Genomic DNA, 18,174 nt, shown 5'->3' with positions numbered 1-18,174 from the left:
GATCAGAACGTAAGCCTGCTGCTGGGGTCCTGCCAATGTCCCTCGTGAATCTCAACAAGAAAATCTCTTGATTTAATCATGCCAGGTTGCTTCATGTATGCCGCACAGCACAGCAGGATTTTTTTTTTTTTTTTGCCACACAAGATGCAACTGCTGGTCACTTGGGTGGCTGGCAAAAGGGCAGAGTACAGAGTAGAGTATTTCTCTGGCAGGGAAAAAAAATCACCCGCGGATTAATCACTTCACAAAATTGGAGAGGAAAATATGAGCAGCCAGCTGTCTTTCTGTGAGATGGGGATATTCTTCGTCTTCTTCCTCCCCGACGTTCAAAGTGCACGTGGTGGACGGCGATCGGCCAGGTCGCTTTACGGCGAGCTCGTGGCCGTGAGCCGCCCACGCAGAAGCTGGGTGGCCACACCACTTGCTCCGGGCCCAATTGAGCGCGCCCGCCCTTTCTCCCCGTTATTGCAGACGCCCTGCGCGGCCCCAAACGCTTCGCGGGAACGAAGGGCTCAGCGGGCGGGCCGCGCTATTGTGGCGTTGGTATCGTGCCGCGTCAGCTGCTTAAAGCGACCCGGAGGAGAAAAATCTGAGACAGGGGAATACCGTTCATCTTTTTCCTTTTCGTAGTTCTTCAAAAAAAAAACTTTTCCTTTTGGCCTGGCTGGTCGACCATTTATTTGCCCGTCAACCCATTAAGGCCTTCTCAATCACTCAGTCGGCAAATCTCTTGTTTTCCACTTATCAAAAAGAAAAGAAACAAAAACTCTGATCCGTTTCCTCTATCACGGAAGCGCTGCAACTCAGTTTCCGAACTGACAAAGTAGTTCAGTAAAATAACAGGCAGCCTGGATGACATTCAGGAGCGGGCTCTGCAAGGAACGTCTCAAATTGTTTGAACAAATATACTCCTTACAAGTGACAACCATGAGAGGAAGGGGCATAGCGGATGATGCCCCGAGCAAAATAAGTATAAGCGCAGAAACAGCAACATTTCTTTACTCCAACTCTTATGCTACAAGATGAGGACCTAGACGACACTAGACAAGGCGGGGAAGAGGACCTCGGGATGCCCAGGAAATCAAGAATATTAACCACACAACCAGGAGGGTGTAACTTTGCACAGACGCGGAAACACAGGGATGGGGGAAAGTAGAAACATCAGCTTGATGTTATCCGGAATCCTTCTGCTTCATCATTCATGTGACTATTCAACCAAATCTAGTTACAACTGACCCATAAGCTTTGAACCGAGCTATGTCGCATTTTCTGTCTTCTCGACTTCCAAGTTCAAACCCTGTATCCAGGAGCAAAAGAGAGTGTTAAAGCAAATACTTAATAATAGTAGTAGTATGACAGAAACGACAAACATATCTTCTGTTTAATTCTCACAACGACGAAAAATAAATTGCCTAATGTTTAGCCATTATTCAATATTTTGTAATCTGTAAGAAACAGCAGATCGGCTTAAAACATACAACAACAACAACATAGCCTTTTGTCCCAAGCGAGTTGGGGTAGGCTAGAGATGAAACCCAAAAGCTACGTTACCCCGATACGCCAGGGAGGGGGCGTATCCCGTATCGGATACGTATCCGATACGGATACGCATCGGATACGCGGTGGACACGTATCCATGGAGTATCGGCAAAAAAATAAATAAAACAAAATTCCGATACATGGAAGATACGTATCCAATCCAGCAAACGTCCAACCTGGGCTGCGGATACGCCCAGCCACGAACAGAGTGGAGGCCGTGCAACACGAAGGGGAGCAGAAGGAGAGTCCTGTGCGGGCAAGGTTGCTCGCGTCGGCCGCCGAACCACCGTCGATTCAGGCTCAACCGCCGCCGATTGAAGCACCGCGGACCTCCGCCTTCGCTGATTGGAGCTCCACCACCGCGGGATTCGACCTCCGCCGCCGCCGATTTGATGTCCGCAACCGCCGGATCGACCTCTGCTGCCGTCGATTCGAGCTCCGCGGCTGCCGAATCGACGCTCCGACGAGGTGGTCTGCCATGGAGCAGAGGGCGGACGGGGATGCGGGCGGTGGAGCAGATGGGGATGGGTTGCGGGGAGCGGAAGCAGCTGTGTGCCTGCGCGAGAGCTAAACTGGACACGGATGGGCTGGCAGTCGATTGGGCAGGGCACTGGTACACATAGCTTAGATGGGCCGTGGGCTTTCCTAAGACAATGGTAGTCAGACCAGCATTATTATTATTTTTATTTTTATTTTATTTTTTAAATAGTAAACATATCCGCGTATCGGGTTGTTTAGGAAATTGCCGTATCCGCGTATCCGTATCCTTCCGATACCGATATACGTATCTGTATCCGTGCAACATAGCCCAAAAGACACAAAGGTCACGGTTCAGGCACGCTGATAGCTAGTCTCCAAGCGCTCCTATCCAAGCTGCTTAAAACATACCAGCCAAAAAAAATCATATGTGCCCCGTACTGGCAGTATTCATTTTCAATGAATTGTTATTCATGTGCCCATTGCCATACATAATACTAAATAATTAAAATATATAATGCATTCCGAACATTCAGTTAATATAGTAAAATATATAGAATGCAACATGGACAGGTTCAGGCCTCAGAAAAAATCAGCCAAGCATTATGATTTATGAGTACCACAATTGCAGTTATCATGTAGCAGGTGCTATATTACAGAAAGGCAGTTTGGTAGGTATCCTTTTACATTAAGTCCAGAGTAGAACTGCTGTCATGCACAGTACCAACTAAAGGCTTAAAAGAGACAATCTCCAGCTGTTTGGGGATGCACACGTCTGTTTTTTTTTTTTGAAAGAAACATGTCTGTTTTTACTAAACTAACAGAAAATAAACATGTCAAAGAAACATACAAAACTTGGGAAATCATTTTCATGCACATAATACGACTAGCCTCTTGTAGGGTGTAAATTTGGTGCTGTAACATGGATATTGTACTCAAGTCAAATAAATGGCGTGTTGTCAACTTTCCATGATTGCTACTGTCAGCAAGGTCAGATACTTTCCTATTCTCAGGAGTTCATCGCCATTAAGAAAACACCTTTCATGAAAAGAACAGGCAAAGACTTGAACTTCTAGCTTCCCAACAGATTATTGCCCAAAGACTATGGGCATATAAAGAACGAATGTTTTGGCATCTCAGAGTCAAATACACAGCATGATCCAAATTATATGCCTTGATAACACAGGCTATCAAAATCTACCATCTCCGAGCAGGATTTCAAAAGTAACGAATGAAAAGGAACTCAGGGTCGATAACACAGGCTCAAAATGTAAGAGCAAACAAATCCACAGATAAATCCATCACCAGAGAGGCATTATTTGATAGATTTAAAAAAGGACGGAACTTCCTTAGATCAAATGAATGCATCCCCTAACCTGGTGCAATCAACTCCCTATCTTCACCTTGCACTCTTCAGCTATATAGAGGCAAACTAGTTGATCTGGACAATCTGTTTAATAATTTTTCTGGTCTTCAATCACTGCTTCTAACTGGGTAGAGTATATTATCAATTCAAAACACAGCGACTGATGTCAAGAATGGAATAAAGTAGGCTAGATCACGCAGACACATGATAATTAAGGGCCACACTTATTAGATCAAACCAGAACCTAAGCAAATAACTTTAATTGCGCCCTTCACAAATGACATCCAACAGTAATGATAAGAATGTCACAAGTCGTGCATTAAACAATGTGAGGGAAATACAAATCCATATCTCATGCCCCAAACAAAGGTTCACCCTAATAGAAGTATTTGCTAAGTAACCTCAAATCCAGCATCCTTTCGCTGTTTTATATGTTTATTAGAAGTTAGAAAATGCAGGATAAATTTTATTTCCATCTAACTTACAGTGATGTCAAACAGCACGCGATGATCTCACCAATTAAACTATGCAATGAACTAAGATATGCACCTCATGTTACGAATGCTTAACCAGTAGAAGTCAGGTCATACTTCACCAACACCACTTCCGTTGATAATGATTACAGAATGCATAGACATTGAAATTCGATGCCATTCAGATTTACCTTAGCATTATTATTAAAGAAAAACGCAATCATGAGACAGAGAACCATCTCACCTTCATCTATCTCCCTGAACCAGAAAATACATCAAAAATCCCGCAGCAATTCCACCATGTTGCCCGCTGCCCTGAAGCAGCCACTGCCACTGCAGGTCCACGGGCCACCTACAACAAACACAGCCACCAAATCAGAACTCACAGCTTCAAAAAGCTTAGGGGAGTAACCGAACTTAAACCACATAAATCATTTACCTCTGCAGTATGCACATCAACAGCCTCCCGAGGCCGCGACACCTCAGTGGAGTCCTTGGCCACCACATTGCCAGCCTTAGTTTCTGGTTCCTGCACCACAACATTGGCACCATCACTCTTCACCTCTGGTTCCTGTACCTCAGGTGCCAGGCTCGTATCCTCGAGCACCACCACTTCATCAACCTTTGGCTCAGGTTCCTGCACCGGATGCACCTTGGCCACCTCCCTCTTCACCTCTGGTACCTCCACCTCATGCGCCTCTGGCTCCTGCACCACGGATTCCTCGGCCACCACCACATCCTTCACCTCCGGTTCCTGCACCGCCGCATCCACCTCACCCTCGCGTTCCTGCCCAGCCGTTTCCGGCGGCAACGCGTCCACCATAACCTCCTCGCCGGCCTCGACGGCGCGCTCCACGGGCACCTCGGCCGCGGCGGCGGCCTTCCTCTCCTCCTCGTCCGCCTCCGACGCGGCGGCCCGGGGCGTCACCATCTCCTCGGAGCTCTCCATCGAGTCCTCGCTCGCATCCACTGCGCCAACCCCCACACACACAAACACGGCGTCAGAATCCATCATACATATAGCGGCGCAAGGAAGGGAGCAAGGAAAGGCGCGAACAGCCAGCCCGTAAAGGCGGCGTCCGGTGGGAACGCGGTGGCGGTGGGGGGTGGTGGCCGCGGCGCCAGCGAATGCCACCCTCGCCGCACGCGAAAAGGCGATTCCCCACCGCGCTGGTGCCGTAAAGTGGGGGGTGCGCGCGCGGATCTGCCCCGGCTTAAAGACGCGAGGGGTAGGGTTAGGCGCCGCTCGTACCGCGGGAAACCTTGGGTGGGATCCGCAGGTGGTGGCCGCCGTCGCGGCGGCTGGAGGCGTTGTTGTTGTTGCTGCTGTCGTCGCTGCCGTTCCCGTGGCCGTTGTTGGCGCTGGTGTTGTTGTTGCCGCCATCGTCGGGGTGGCCCTGCTGCTGCTGCTTCTTGAGCTTGGCGCGCTTCTTGGCGCCCTTCGGCATGGCGGAGAGGGATTTCGATTCGAGAGGGGGCGGCGGAGGGGGGAGGGAAGGGAGGGGGCAGAGCGATGGGAGGAGGAAGGAGGAACGGGGGAGGGGGAGCGATTTGTTTTGATATGGAGGGAGGGGGAGGGGGGATCGGCTCAATTTTGTTAGGTTTACCCAGACACGCAGCCTCCCAGGGCACATTTACTGCGTTGGAACAGAGTTCGAAAAAATTACCATCTTTTAGATAAAGAAAACTACTCCTATGTCAAGACAATGTTGCACATGTGCGCAGCTTTTTTAAATTTTTATTTTGCAATCTGACATTTCTACGGTGAGTATCTCTATGTTTTGTGTTCGTCCATGAGCCAAATCAATTTCTAGCCTTCAAACCCAAAAAATAGTGATGATATTCCTCGGATAAATCGCAAGAATATTTTCCTATGAGTTTTAAATTTGAAGGCGTGCGGACTTTGCGACCCTTTCACCACATCCGTGGTTGTTTCTTACTCACGTTGAGTCGTCCCGTAATTATGGAAGCAGCGTCGCCCAGCCTGTGATCAAGTTACTAGAAGTTGTGCATGCTCGAGCGTTTTTGTCACGAAGACGTGGACGGGAAAAAAAAAAGAAAAGAACAAACCAGAAACAAAACTCATGCAACTGCAGAGAGCTATAGGTTGGGATTTTGCCCCTGTAGCTTAGCTGGCTGCTCCAAAAGCCACACGCTCCTATTCGAAGAAGAAACAGCGCAGGAAAGGTTACTAGAACCAGCCAAACTAGTTTTCAACAACAACAAAAAAAAACAGCCAAACCTGGTAACGCGTTTGCGAGCAAAAGACAATCTGGTAACGCATCGTTAATAAATACTCCGGGGGGGATTCCGCGTGCAACTCCTTCCTCCGTGCTCCGTCTCCGTGCATGTAGCGTTTTGGTTTGTTCGTGGGACGCGGAGGATGCTGCTGCCTCCGCCGAGACCTCGGCTCCGTCCCAGGAGCGCTGTTTCTGTTTCCGTCGTGGCGCGGCGTGGCGTGCCAGCCGGCGCGGAGCGACACAGGCTTTGCGCACGGAAGATCTCGAGGCCTGGCCTGGGAGTCCATTTGGAACAGTTTTTCCTCTTAAGAAAAGCCTTTTTTTACAAAGAGAGACACACGTGACACGTATCGGGACGCTGCTCCCCGACCCCGAGGAAACCCAAGTGGCGATCTTGGCCATGTTTGGATACCTGTCAAATCAAGTTTGTACAAAAACACGAACGTCCGCATGGAATATTAAATGAAGTCTATTTGCAAAACTTTTTCAGGGATGAGTGTAATTTTTCGAGACGAATCTAATAACTCAAGTTTCATCATGATTGGCTACAGTGATGCTACAGTAAACGCGCTCAATTATTCACTAATCGTACGGTCAAAGACCTCATTAGTTAGAGTAACTGCTACAGTACCATAGTTGTGGAGTTAATTTTGTAATTAGACTTTATTTAATACCTTTAATTGGTGGTCAAAATACCAAAAAAATTTCCTCAAAACTTTTTCACACCTCATCCAAAAATGCCCCTTGCGAGGCCCCGGCCCCGGCGGGGAACGGATCCTCTGTGGTCGGCGGATGCTGACTTTTCTCTGCAGTCGCCGTGATCCACCGTCCAGCAGCAATCCAACGCCTCGCTCCCAGATGGCTCGCGCGCTGCTCCCTGCAAGAGGCTGGCTCAGCTCGCTCGCGGCTGATGACGGCTCGATTCCCCCTTCCCCAGTCCTCTTCTCATGCTTGCTGCTCGCCGCGGCAGCGACGGCGAAGGACTGCCGATTGGACAAGCATTTCTGGCTACACAGCAAGCTAGCTGTGGTTGCTTGCACTTGCACAAGACGCGTATGCAGGCATGGGCTCGATCGGGCTCACCTCTTAACCCTCTTGGGGTCCCGGATTAGCTCCGTGGAGGCGGCAGCCTGCCCCGTCGCTGGCGCCTCCGCATCCGCGGCCTCATTCCGCTCGTCATCGCAGCCATTGGTGGCGCCGCCCGTGGGGGCACCGCCGCCGCGCTTGTCGCCGCCGCCATCGCTGCTGCCGCCATTCTCGGACCCCGGCGCGGACGACGACCCGCCGCCAGCCTCGTCGGGGAACATGGACCTGAGCTGGTCGTCGTCGAGGCGCTCGAACTCGCCGGCCGCGCTGTCCGCGGGCGCCACCTCGACGAAGGCCACCGAGTCGCTGAGCGACCTGCGGTGCGCGCCCCCCGCCGCGACGCTGCGAACTCGGCGAAGTCGTCCACCCACGCCGCGGCCTCGTGGTGGCCCCCTCCGGCCAGTGGTGCACCGCGGACGGGATCCTGGGCGACAGCTGCGCCATGCGCGCGCGCAAGCGCAACGCGTACACGGCCGCCGGACGATCCGCCCGCAGAACCCCGCGGTAGCTCGCTGGCAATGCGCACACCACCCCGCGGTAGCTCGCTGGCAATGCGCACACCGGCCGGCAGCGAGTGACCCAGCTCTTGTGTTAGCTCAGCCTCCCGAGGGAGCTCGACCGCCGCCTTGCTCACCCGCGGGAGCTCGCCCGCCGCCGATGGAGCCGCTACCGACCTCTCCTTCAACCCCGACCGGCTGTGCACTGCTCCGCCCCTCCCTCGCTCCAGCTGCCGCCCGAGCCCTGCTCGCCCGTCGCCGCGCGCCCGCCGCTGCCTCCTCCGCCGGCGCGACCGCGGTGAGCGGTAAGCAGGAGAAGAGGACAGGGGAAGGGGAATCGAGCCGTCGTTACCCAGGGGCCGCGAGCGAGCTCTGTCGAAAAACGTGAGCCAGCCTCTTGCAGGGAGCAGCGCGCGAGCCATCTGGGAGCGAGGCGTTGGATTGCTGCTGGACGGTGGATCACGGAGACTGCAGAGGAAAGTCAGCATCCATCGACTGCAGAGGATCTCGTTCCCCGGCGGGCGGAGGTCCGGCTTGTCTCTCTCTACCCCCCGTCGGGCCTCCGCGCGGGTGCCTCTCGCGGGAACCCACGCGTCGTGGTCGGCGTGGCTGGCCCGTACAGGACTACGCTGTCAGCGCGCAGTGGCATGACGGCGTCCCCTTTGGAAGCACTTCTGTTGTCATCCTGCTCCTGGTTTCTCGAGTCCATGATTGCATCAGATTGTTAGGCCGTATTTTAATTCTTTTTTAAAGAGAATCTCGCTAAGTACTAAGTAAATAAAATCTATTTATAAATCTTTTTTTCGGACAAATTGTAAATCGCGAGATGAATTTAAGAGTCTAATTAATCGATAATTAACGAATGGTTATTGTAGTATTACTGTTGCAAATTATAAATTAAGTAGACTCATTAGATTCGTCTCGCGATTTACAACTCATCTGTGTAAAAAAATTTGTAATCAGATTTTATTTAATACTTCATGCATTGTCGAAACATTTGATGCAACAGATTTTAGGGTAAATATTTTGAATCTAAACACGGCCTAATGATGCTGCTTTTCTTTACCAATTCAATCAGTTCCTGACAGGGTTTTTTTAGTAGTTGTAGCGTCCAAAAGATCTACTATTAAGATATATTTTGCATAGTTTATTTTAACTTCAGCTTCACCAGTTGTATGCAAATCGAGACACTGTAGCAAGAACCTGTTTTATAAGAAGTATTTGTTAAAATAAAATGGAAACAAAGTGAAATCATTTTTTTAGCTTTTTCGATTTTAGTTTTACCAGTTAAGCCATTTTGAATGAAGCCGGGCCAAACAGCCTCTTATTCTCTGTAAAAAGAAACATGTACCATGTCGACTTGCCTTATTCTCCGTAAGAAACAGGCAGTATGTCAACTTGGCTACTTGGAAAAAAAGAAAAAAAAACAACACAAATGTTTATTCAAAGGTCCCAGACTACTCAGCATACATGTTTCCTACCGGACACTGGCTATTTTAAAATCAGGTATCCTTTTTTTTGCGGGTAATTAAAATCAGGTATCCGTTAATCATGATCTGAGCATAAAAGATTCCTCTGGTTTCAAAAATCCGGGTTCCGTTTTGCGCCGGTTCGACCATGTCCGCGGTACAGCCAGACAGTACACGCTCGGTGTCCAGGTGCCGTTTGAATTCGGTTCATGAGACAGCGCTGCCACGCCGCGTGTGGGCGGCGGGCACATGGCAGCACGGCGGGAAACGCCGCCCCTGGTCAACAGTCAGCTAGCCAATCTCAGAGCAGGTTCATGGAAGGCGAGAGGCCGGCGGGGAGCAAACGTGGCATAGGAGAGAGAATCAAGCGGGCGGGTAACGAAACGCCGACTGACACAGGCGAAAACGCGCTGCGCGCCCTGGCATTGGCTGAGCAGCGAGCAACAGCAAAGCCCACCACCACCTCACGCCCGTTCCCAGCCCGCGGCCGCCGAAATCTATAAAACTTGCTCTCAGATCAGCACAATTAATAGGACTCGCAAAATAGCCGTACAAAAATTTCCAAATGCTAAAGAATTCGAGATGCGCCTGGTACCTGGACGAACGAGGTGGCGTGCCCAGCAGCCTGCCGTGCCACGTCGCGGCGATCGCGGTCTCGCGCCATCAGACCGGACCTACAGAAATGTGCACGAACGCGACGTGAAGGAATTTCAAGGAACCTGAAAAAGGCTTTTTTTTAAAAAAAAAAACAAAAGTTTTCCATTAATCACTCTGTTCGGCTGGCTTTGACTGGAGGCTTGTGTTGATTTGTTGTGAGAGAAAACACTGCTGACTGACTGGTAGCTGGTGCTAGTTTGGTACGAGAGAGAAATACTACCATCATTATTATTACTGAATTATATATGGTCCTTTCTTCGAAACGCTTTGTGCCAAAGCGAAAAAAAAGAAGGTAGCCTATGGCGCAAGAGAATCAGGACAGGCTCTATCAAAATGAGGCGAGATGGAGTTTTATACAAAGATGAGGATTCCGGCTTGTTCTTTTCTTCGCCGGGCAACAAGCTCACTGGCTCGCTCTTTGCGTGGTGATGACGTTGGAGTGTTTGGTTGTGGACTCGGAGCGGAGCGCAGCGGCCTGTGTGTTTGCTGCCTGGCGGTGGACCACGCGGCTGAGAGAGATCGGACGGAGCTGCCTGCCTGCCTGGTGTGGTGCTAGCAGTAGCAGCAGATGGCAGCGTTGGCGGGGAACTGCAGCAGCGTTTCGCGTACCAACTCGGCAGCTTGTCCTGGGCTATGCTGTTCAGGGCAACATCCTCAGGTACTAGTACTCCCTCCATTTTAAAATATAAATATTTTTAGATTTGGTCAAAGTCAACTCTATTCGATTTTGACTATAAATAATAAATATTTTATAAAAGTTTATAAGATAAAAATAATATTACTAGATTCGTAATGAAAATAATTATCATAATGTACAAGTGTTTATATTTAATATAATTTATTTATAAGAATATTGATAGTCAAAGTTGAAATTTTTTGACTTTGACCAAATCTAGAAATACTTATATTTTGGAACGAAGTAGTACTCTAGTGGAGTAGCAACCGTTTGCACTGGATATTGAGTGGGACACCATTAATAAAGGGGCAAAAAAAAGGCGTTTCGCGATTGGAAGAAGTCTACATAACCCCCCTAACTATCAAGGTCGGATCACTTAAACCCCCCCAACTATAAAACCGGATATCTAACACCCCCAACTATCAAATATCGTGCACTTAGGCCCCTGGGGCGGTTTTGCTAAGCGGTTTCGCCACGCTGGACGCTGACGTGGCCTCCTGACGCGTGGGGCCCACTTGTAAGCGACCAACCTTTCTTCTTCCTCTGTTCTCCCGTCGCCACCGCGCCGCCGCCCGCGGGCGGGCGGGCGTGCCTTCTCCACCTCCCCGGCAGCGTCGCCTCGGCGCAGCAGGAGAGGCGCGGGCCTCGCAGGCGGAGGGAGCAGAGGGAGGACGAGGGAGGAGGAGGGGCGAGCTCCACTGCTGTTGACCTCAGAAAGAGGGAGGTAGAGGAGCTCGGCTGCCGCCATCGCGGCCGCGGCGGTGGCGAAGCCGATGCTTGCGCCAAGGAGCTCGACGGCCACGCTCGAGCTGTGGCTCGACCTCGCCTCGCCGCGGCCCTGTTGCTGCTCGCCGCGCGCGGCCCTCCTCTGCTCGCCGGGCGGCGGATGCTCGCGCGGAGGCCCCTTCTCCTCCTTCTCTCCCTCCCTCTTCCCCTACTCCCCTCCACGGCGGGAACTCCGGTGGCACGGCGGGGTGAGTCCATGGCGGCGGCGGCGCGGCTAGCAATCCGGCGAGCACCCTTGCCTCCCTCCCCGGCTTCCTTCCCCTGCAGCAGGCAGCCCTCCCTCCCTCCCTCCCCACGCCGGCGTGCCGTGCTCCGCGGCGGCGCCCCCCGGCCCTGCTCTCCCGGCGTAGGTCCACGACGGCGGCGGAGGCGGAGGCCTGCGCGGGGCCATGGCAGCGGCAGATGGCTCCCAGCGGTCGTCCTCCCTTTTCCCGCGGATCCACGCCGACGCGGCACTGCTCGCGGCGGCGGAAGGCTCCTCGCGCGGATCCACGCCGGCGCCCCCCTCCTCCTCCCTCCTCCCTCGCCGGTGCGGGGCCGCGGCCGCGCGGGGCAGGAGCTGCAGCGGCGCCCCGACATACCCCTGCGTGGAGGCCGGCGCGCGCGCGAGCTCCAGCTCCGGCGGCCGGCGTGCGAGGGAGCGGAGGGGCGAGGAGCAGAGGAGGGGCGATGCGCTCGCGGCGAGGCACGCCCGCCCGCGGCCCCGGCTTCGTGCTCGGGGCGAGGCCCCTGCTTCGCGCTTGCGGCGCGGCGGCGACGGGAGAAAAACAGGGGAAGAAGAAAGGCTGTGTCGCTTACAAGTGGGCCCCACGCGTCAGGAGGCCACGTCAACGTCCAGCGTGGCGAAACCACTTAGCAAAACTGCCCCAGGGGGCTAAGTGCACGGTATTTGATAGTTGGGGGTGTTAGATATCCGGTTTTATAGTTGGGGAGTTAAATGCTCCGACTTTATAGTTGGGGGTTATGTAGTCTTCTTTCTTTCGCGATTTAATGTTGCGCTGAAATTTAATTTGAATTGTCCTCCGGTACCGGTATCAACTAGAATGGGCCCTGGTCGGCCCATAGGTTTGAGGCCGGGTCTGCTGTTGGGTTGGGCCTATAGAGGTGGGTTCCAATGAATTGAATTTTGGTTGCACTTTGATGAAACAGCAGTCTCTCCTCATATTTAAACAAGAAGATGAAGATGATGAAACAGAGAGTCACAGGGAGAAGAACCATGCTCAATTGCTCATGTTGATCGGCACATCCGAAGCAATCAAATAAACATTTCATCACATCATGACATTGATCAAATCAGCAAACAGCTACACGTAATAATACTCGGTCACATACTTGCCCCCTCCATCTCGGAAACAAATCGACGGATCACGCGGAGCCAATCGAACCCACCATCGTTGACACACCACACCACTCGATTCATCAACCCCCGACACATGCCGTAAGTATAATTAACACACGCGCACACACACACACACACACACACACACACACACACACACACACACACACACACACACACACACACACACACACACACACACACACGTACGTTCTGCCTCTCCATCTCGGAAGTCGGAAGAAACCCACAGCAGGCCGATGAAACCAATGCATCGTCACCTCTCGATTCGACGCCCAACCAATCTTCAGTGTCCTTCTCTCGGCAGCCAGTACGACCCGATCGGTCGATCTCAGGCTCGCCTTCACCTCCCTCCGTGTATGGCGAGCAGGTACAGGAGCTGCGTCGCCGACAGGATGATGGTGAAGGACTCCATGCAGATCTGCAACACACACAATGCAAGATTCAGTTTCCTCTTGCAGGTTTAATTCAGGTGTACAGAGAGTAAGCTGCATCGTTATTTGGAGGTCCATCTTAATTTCTTACCAGCCTGGAGTTCCTGCCGTGCAGCTCAATCTCCTTGACGGCCAGTCTGAAACAAAAAAACAAGTTGCCCAAAGCAAAAGGTTAGGAATATTAATGGTATCTTTCGACACGAACGGCTGCTGGTTGCTTCGTCGTGCAAAGGCCTTTGCTATGGTACACCCAAATAACTGTGGACCGTTGATCTAATGCCATATTACCTCTTAGAAGGTAATAGTTTTAATATTTATTCTATATATTTTAAATTAGAAAATAGAGGATTAGATCTAACATGCATGCATGATTAGTTGAGATCTCATATTTCTATTTTTTTCACATGATGTGCCGGCCATTAAATTGAGACAAGAATTATTTTTTATCCTCCGTGCACATGACATATATACCCAGCAGATTGTATGTAACGTTTTTTTTGCCATCACGGGTTTTAACATAAATACATGATGTATATGCACAATTTAGATCTAACATGATTGATATGTCGATGGAACATGTGTACATGTGTGAGTGTAACTTCTTTGTTTTTCTTGGGGAATGACACGAACATGATTGGAGCCTTTGCATACTTGAGTTTGCATCATTTTTTGTAACATATAAAGGAACCACCGTGAGTTTATAATGTTATTTTGTAATGATATGAGATGCATACCTTCAAGATCTAACTTGAGATGTGTATGACAAACTTGAAAAAAATATTTTTCCAAACAAGAGAGATCGACATGTAACAAATGTGTCTAGCTACCAACATGTAATTAAGAAACGTGCACACAATTGAATCCTAACAAAATAAGGGAGGTTATCGAGATTTTCATGCATGCGTACATGCAAATTTGCAAGCCTCTGCTAGATCCACGGAAGCAGCATGCAGGTAGTTAGGATAGCCGGCAGATTTTTCCTTAATTAATTAGTTATTTAGTTTTCCTCCTAGTATTCAAGGGCTAAGATTTATTTGAACTCTTACCTCCTAAAAGGTAATTGGAGTACCGTAGCAAAGCCCTCGTGCAAAATACAGTATGTACGTACCCCATGGCGAGCAGGGTGAGCGTCCAGGCGATGAACCCGGAGGACGCCGCCGCCGGCAGGCTCTCGGAGCTCCAGGCGCGGACGTGGTGGAACCCAGCGAGCGCGGCGGCGGCGCCCACGACCCCGGCGATGACGGCGAAGATGACGAAGAACCCGGTCGCCGCGTTGCCGATGGGGAAGTAGATCGGGGAGAAGTGCGCCGGCAGCTGCAGCCCGGAGCCGATGAAGAAGCCGTAGTTGATGGCGTGGTTGATGGCCCACCCGCCGACCGCCGCCACGATGACGTACATGCACAAGTTGAGCACCAGGAGGAGCCCGGCCACCGGCTTCAGACCCTCGTTCGCCATGGATCGGAACAACCTAGCTAGCTTACCTTGTTGCTACTAGCTTATCGACTCGTCGACGGCCAACGAGCTCGATGGCTCCTACGACTCGCAATCTAGCTCGCGCTAGCTCTACGTATACTCTTTCTGCTGGCCTGAGGTAGCCTTCGTCGCAGGCGCACCCTTTATATACACACACACACGAGGACGCCATTGATGCAGGGCGAGACGCAAAATACGCAATAGTACTTTACTGCTGACGATGAGACAGGGTAGTAGAGTAGCTAGATGGCCGGGCGAAGCTAGCTTTGTTCTTTGCTTCCATTGGCTGCACTGCACGGCCGGCCCGGCCGCTTGGATTGCGCTGGGCTTTCGTGGGGGCTGTGGCAAACATGATGCTCAAGGCAGGAAGCTCTCGGCTGGCCCCGCGGCCGGGGGCTTTCTTTCAGCTCGATCGGCCGGGTTCTCCGGCTAGCTTATCCACCACCGGCGGGTCGTCAGAGATTCTCGTCTCGTCTCGTCTGGAAGCTTGGAAGAACTTTTGATTAGGATTAGGATAATGGCGTCTGGAGCGTGGCTAGCTCCGATCCGATCCTCCGGTGTGCTGGAGCTGGACAGGTACAGCCTTTTCCTCCGGGGCGGGCATGCGCCGGCGGCCCCTTTCAGTTCAGGGCGTCTCAGCCGGGCGCTTTATTCCTTTACAGCAACAAGGAGAAGATCGCGCGCCGGCTTTGGCCGTGGAATCCGTCAGTGTTTGGGAGACGTTGGGACACACGTCTCGGAGATGCCGAGTAGTATTAGTAGATCGATGGTTAGGATGCCGCGGTCTCCACCGAATCGACGGTTGGATCGTTCTCTACCTCTGTCCCAAGAACAATCCTGCATAAGTGTGCGGCCGCAGCAAGGACGGCAACCAATCCTGGTGGTGAAGGTAGGCATGGCATAGCAGCAGTGAAAACTGAAAGGCGTTGTTGCTGGATTCTTCTGCCACTTAAAAAGAATTTGATGTTGGCTGGCCAAAATTCCAACCAGGCGATTGCTTTTCTGACTGACAAATTTAAAGCCGCCTAGCTAATATGATGCTTCTTTTGAATCCGGAGGTTAGAAAAAAGTGCAAGAGTTCTTTTTTGTCGGATTTGAGCGCCAGGTGTTTACGCCCGGGCGCCCCGGCCCTCTCTGCTCCTTTCGGTTCAGCAGCTCCATCAGATCACTTTCTTCCTCCAGCGGCTTCGTTTGAAAAGAAGAATACAAAACTGCAACCGGTAACTAGTAGTCCTACGGCTGGCATGATGCTCGAGTTTCATGAATTTTACATGGATTTCGGTTCCTAAGACTCTGCTGGTATCAGCGGCAACATTCCAAGCTACAGTGACCTTTAGAAATTCGAACGACGAATGTACCAGCGGCATTTCTGCTTCGTGTTCCGTCGAAGCACGCACTGGAGCCTGTAAGCCACAAGCGAGCCCAAGTGAAGTGCGCCCAACTACCGCCATGGGCCGGCAGTTGCCGAAACCACGGAGTGATCGGCGCTCAGTCGTTTGGCCCAATAAAGAGGGGGAAATCACGCAAGAGGAGCGCATCAATCTTTGGATCTTTATAGTATAAATAGATAGATATAATATAGAAAAAAAGTTAGGGTTCTTTTCAGCTCGGCGTGCTATGTCGCGCACACACGCACAGCCAAATAAAACGTTCGCTGATGTAAGTGGCAAAGTACCGGCAGTATTAAATTCTGGGCATTTGTAAAACAGGGAGCGTATTTTGATTTTATACGACTGTTTTAGGCTGCAGTATTTCATATGACCAGACCAAAAGAGGCCAAATTTTTTAAAGAAAAAGGAAACTGGCCATAGGGCCATGACACAGCAATAGATACCGCTCTCCATCCATGCCCAGTTGCCCGCCGTAAAAGATTTTTAAAAAAGTCAGTAAGAAAGAAAGGGACCACATAAACCTGTGCTGGGCGTTCCAAGGCGCCGCATCCGGTAAGTAGATTCATGGGTCGCCAGAGTTTTTTTTTTCTTTATACTACCATTTGCTTTTGTTTTCCCTCTAGTCAAGCACAACGTGCCGTTGAAAAAGCAAATAGCTAGCGTTTCCTAATCGATCACAACATGAGAGTCCAAAGTCCGCTCCTTCCGTCCCATTTCCTACCTCGAGAACTAAAGAGAAAAAAAAAACACAACCTGGCGAGGAAGTACACGCTGTTTCCTGTTTCCACTACTGCTGGGAGACACACTGCTGCTGAACAAGAATTCCAAACCTGCGTTCGTTTTGACACACCCAGTACCCTTGTGCAAAAAACTGCGTTACAGTCTTCTCGCTTCTGAAACTCAGACAGGGGCTGGTCAGCCTCTGGTCTAATAATTATTGATTCAGCCAATTAGATTGGAGTATATTATAATTCTGGTGCACTTTCCCTGAATTTTTGTCTCATAGTGTGCTTAAACTACTAGTTTACAGATTACAAACACAAAGCTTATTAACAGACTTTATCCTAAATTTAGTCTTCGATACTAGTAGTTTACTTGCCATTGCTCTTCGTTTTACAAACATTTCGTGGACATCTTGTCCTCCAGTCAGGTCAAGGACACAAACTTTTGCCCCTTCCAACAGGCAAATGGTTTTATACAAGAGGTAGAAGTTCATTCTGCCTCTTCAACACAAGCAAGTGGATACATAAAGAAAGAAGAAGGTGACTTGAAGCGCCCCCCCCCCCCCCCCAACAAAGAAGAAGAAGAAGAAGGAACGGTAACTGACTGGTCCGTGATATTTTTATCTTTGTCCCAAGCTTGCCCATCATTATTATCCAACGCTAATCGCGCTTGGAAGTCACCATCAAGGCTTGACAGTGCGAGATGCACTTTGGTGAAAACGACATGCGCGTCGACTGAACCTTCACTAGGAAAAATGAGGGAGATCGCCAAAGGGCGCGTGCATGCACGAACCTTTTGGGTGGCTCTGCCGGTTGACCTCCCCTGGAAGGACCAGGACCCAGTCGGTTGGAGGCTCCAACAGCCAAGTGAGACCGGAGCGGAGAGGAGAGGCCGGCCGCCAAGTCGCCGGGAGAGGGCTGCCGGGGGCGGGAAGTCACCTGCTGTGTGCCGTCTCCTGCCGACTGCTAATGAAACGTCCGCGCTTGTTCCTGCGCTCGCCACTCAATTCATTGGCGACTCGCAGCCTGAGACTTTTTTTTCTCTCTCCTTTTGTTGCTGTCTTTGGATGAGAGAGACTCCTGAAGACTCATCCCTCGGGTAAGCTATCCGGTTGTTGTGTGTGTATCGGCTTGATGACATATCAGCACGTGTGATGACTCCCTTTTTTTTTACAATACGGTTGTTAGTTTTCAATCCCATGTGTAGTGACTACTGACTCCCTTCCAATCGCCCCCGTTGAACCAATTCACGGTGCCATAAATGGAAAGGGACCCTTTTATTTTATTTTATTTAAAAAAAGGGAACGGATGACTCCGGCGACGAACGGCACCCGCCGTTCAGGCTCACAGGAACGGGATTACCGGACGCACGGCGTTTTCCTCCCGGGGACTCGCTGCTCGGTCCACGCTCCACGCTCAGCCCAGGCACGTTCGCTAAAAAAAAAAGACGAGGTGGCTCCGCGTACCCAAGGGACGGATCAAATCGTGTCCGCTGCCCGATCAGCTCCCGCGCCGCCGCAGGCAGCGTTCC

At 51.1% G+C, this 18,174-nt stretch overlaps 2 protein-coding genes and 1 pseudogene across 3 annotated transcripts; all 3 read right to left on the bottom strand.

The window, feature by feature from the left end:
* Window positions 1–853: 853 nt before the first annotated feature.
* On the bottom strand, window positions 854–5,390 carry LOC120707738 (fibrous sheath CABYR-binding protein-like). Of its 2 annotated transcripts, XR_005689077.1 has the most exons (5): window positions 5,108–5,390; window positions 4,295–4,824; window positions 4,100–4,207; window positions 3,393–3,506; window positions 854–1,297 (listed from the first exon to the last, which is right to left on the bottom strand). XR_005689077.1 is itself a non-coding variant. In XM_039992737.1 (4 exons), exons 1-3 carry the CDS (start codon window positions 5,301–5,303, stop codon window positions 4,106–4,108), a joined length of 828 nt encoding a protein of 275 aa, XP_039848671.1. In that variant the 5' UTR covers window positions 5,304–5,390; the 3' UTR covers window positions 854–1,297; window positions 4,100–4,105. The 2 variants fall into 2 exon arrangements, 1 of the variants encoding a protein (XP_039848671.1); XM_039992737.1 differs by lacking the exon at window positions 3,393–3,506.
* Window positions 5,391–7,174: 1,784 nt separating this feature from the next.
* LOC120710701 lies at window positions 7,175–7,842 on the bottom strand (annotated as a pseudogene).
* Window positions 7,843–12,516: 4,674 nt separating this feature from the next.
* Window positions 12,517–14,729, bottom strand: LOC120707737 (membrane protein PM19L-like). Its single transcript, XM_039992736.1, has 3 exons — window positions 14,166–14,729; window positions 13,149–13,194; window positions 12,517–13,044 (listed from the first exon to the last, which is right to left on the bottom strand). Exons 1-3 carry the CDS (start codon window positions 14,510–14,512, stop codon window positions 12,967–12,969), a joined length of 471 nt encoding a protein of 156 aa, XP_039848670.1. The 5' UTR covers window positions 14,513–14,729; the 3' UTR covers window positions 12,517–12,966.
* Between the last annotated feature and the right edge of the window lie 3,445 nt (window positions 14,730–18,174).

The sequence above is a fragment of the Panicum virgatum genome, chromosome 5K (genome assembly GCF_016808335.1).
Source record: "Panicum virgatum strain AP13 chromosome 5K, P.virgatum_v5, whole genome shotgun sequence".
Classification (NCBI taxonomy): Eukaryota; Viridiplantae; Streptophyta; class Magnoliopsida; order Poales; family Poaceae; genus Panicum; species Panicum virgatum.
Note: the sequence above shows the minus strand (reverse complement) of the source record. Positions and strands in the feature narration are given on the sequence as shown.

Coding starts and splice junctions, on each gene's coding strand:
- LOC120707737 (XM_039992736.1), bottom strand. CDS start 14,512: ATGGCGAACGAGGGTCTGAAGCCGGTGGCCGGGCTCCTCCTGGTGCTC. Junction 13,195..14,165: donor CTCACCCTGCTCGCCATGGG/GTACGTACATAC, acceptor TTTTTGTTTCAG/ACTGGCCGTCAAGGAGATTG. Junction 13,045..13,148: donor ACGGCAGGAACTCCAGGCTG/GTAAGAAATTAA, acceptor TGTGTGTTGCAG/ATCTGCATGGAGTCCTTCAC.
- LOC120707738 (XM_039992737.1), bottom strand. CDS start 5,303: ATGCCGAAGGGCGCCAAGAAGCGCGCCAAGCTCAAGAAGCAGCAGCAG. Junction 4,825..5,107: donor CCCACCCAAGGTTTCCCGCG/GTACGAGCGGCG, acceptor GGGTTGGCGCAG/TGGATGCGAGCGAGGACTCG. Junction 4,208..4,294: donor TTGATGTGCATACTGCAGAG/GTAAATGATTTA, acceptor TGTTTGTTGTAG/GTGGCCCGTGGACCTGCAGT.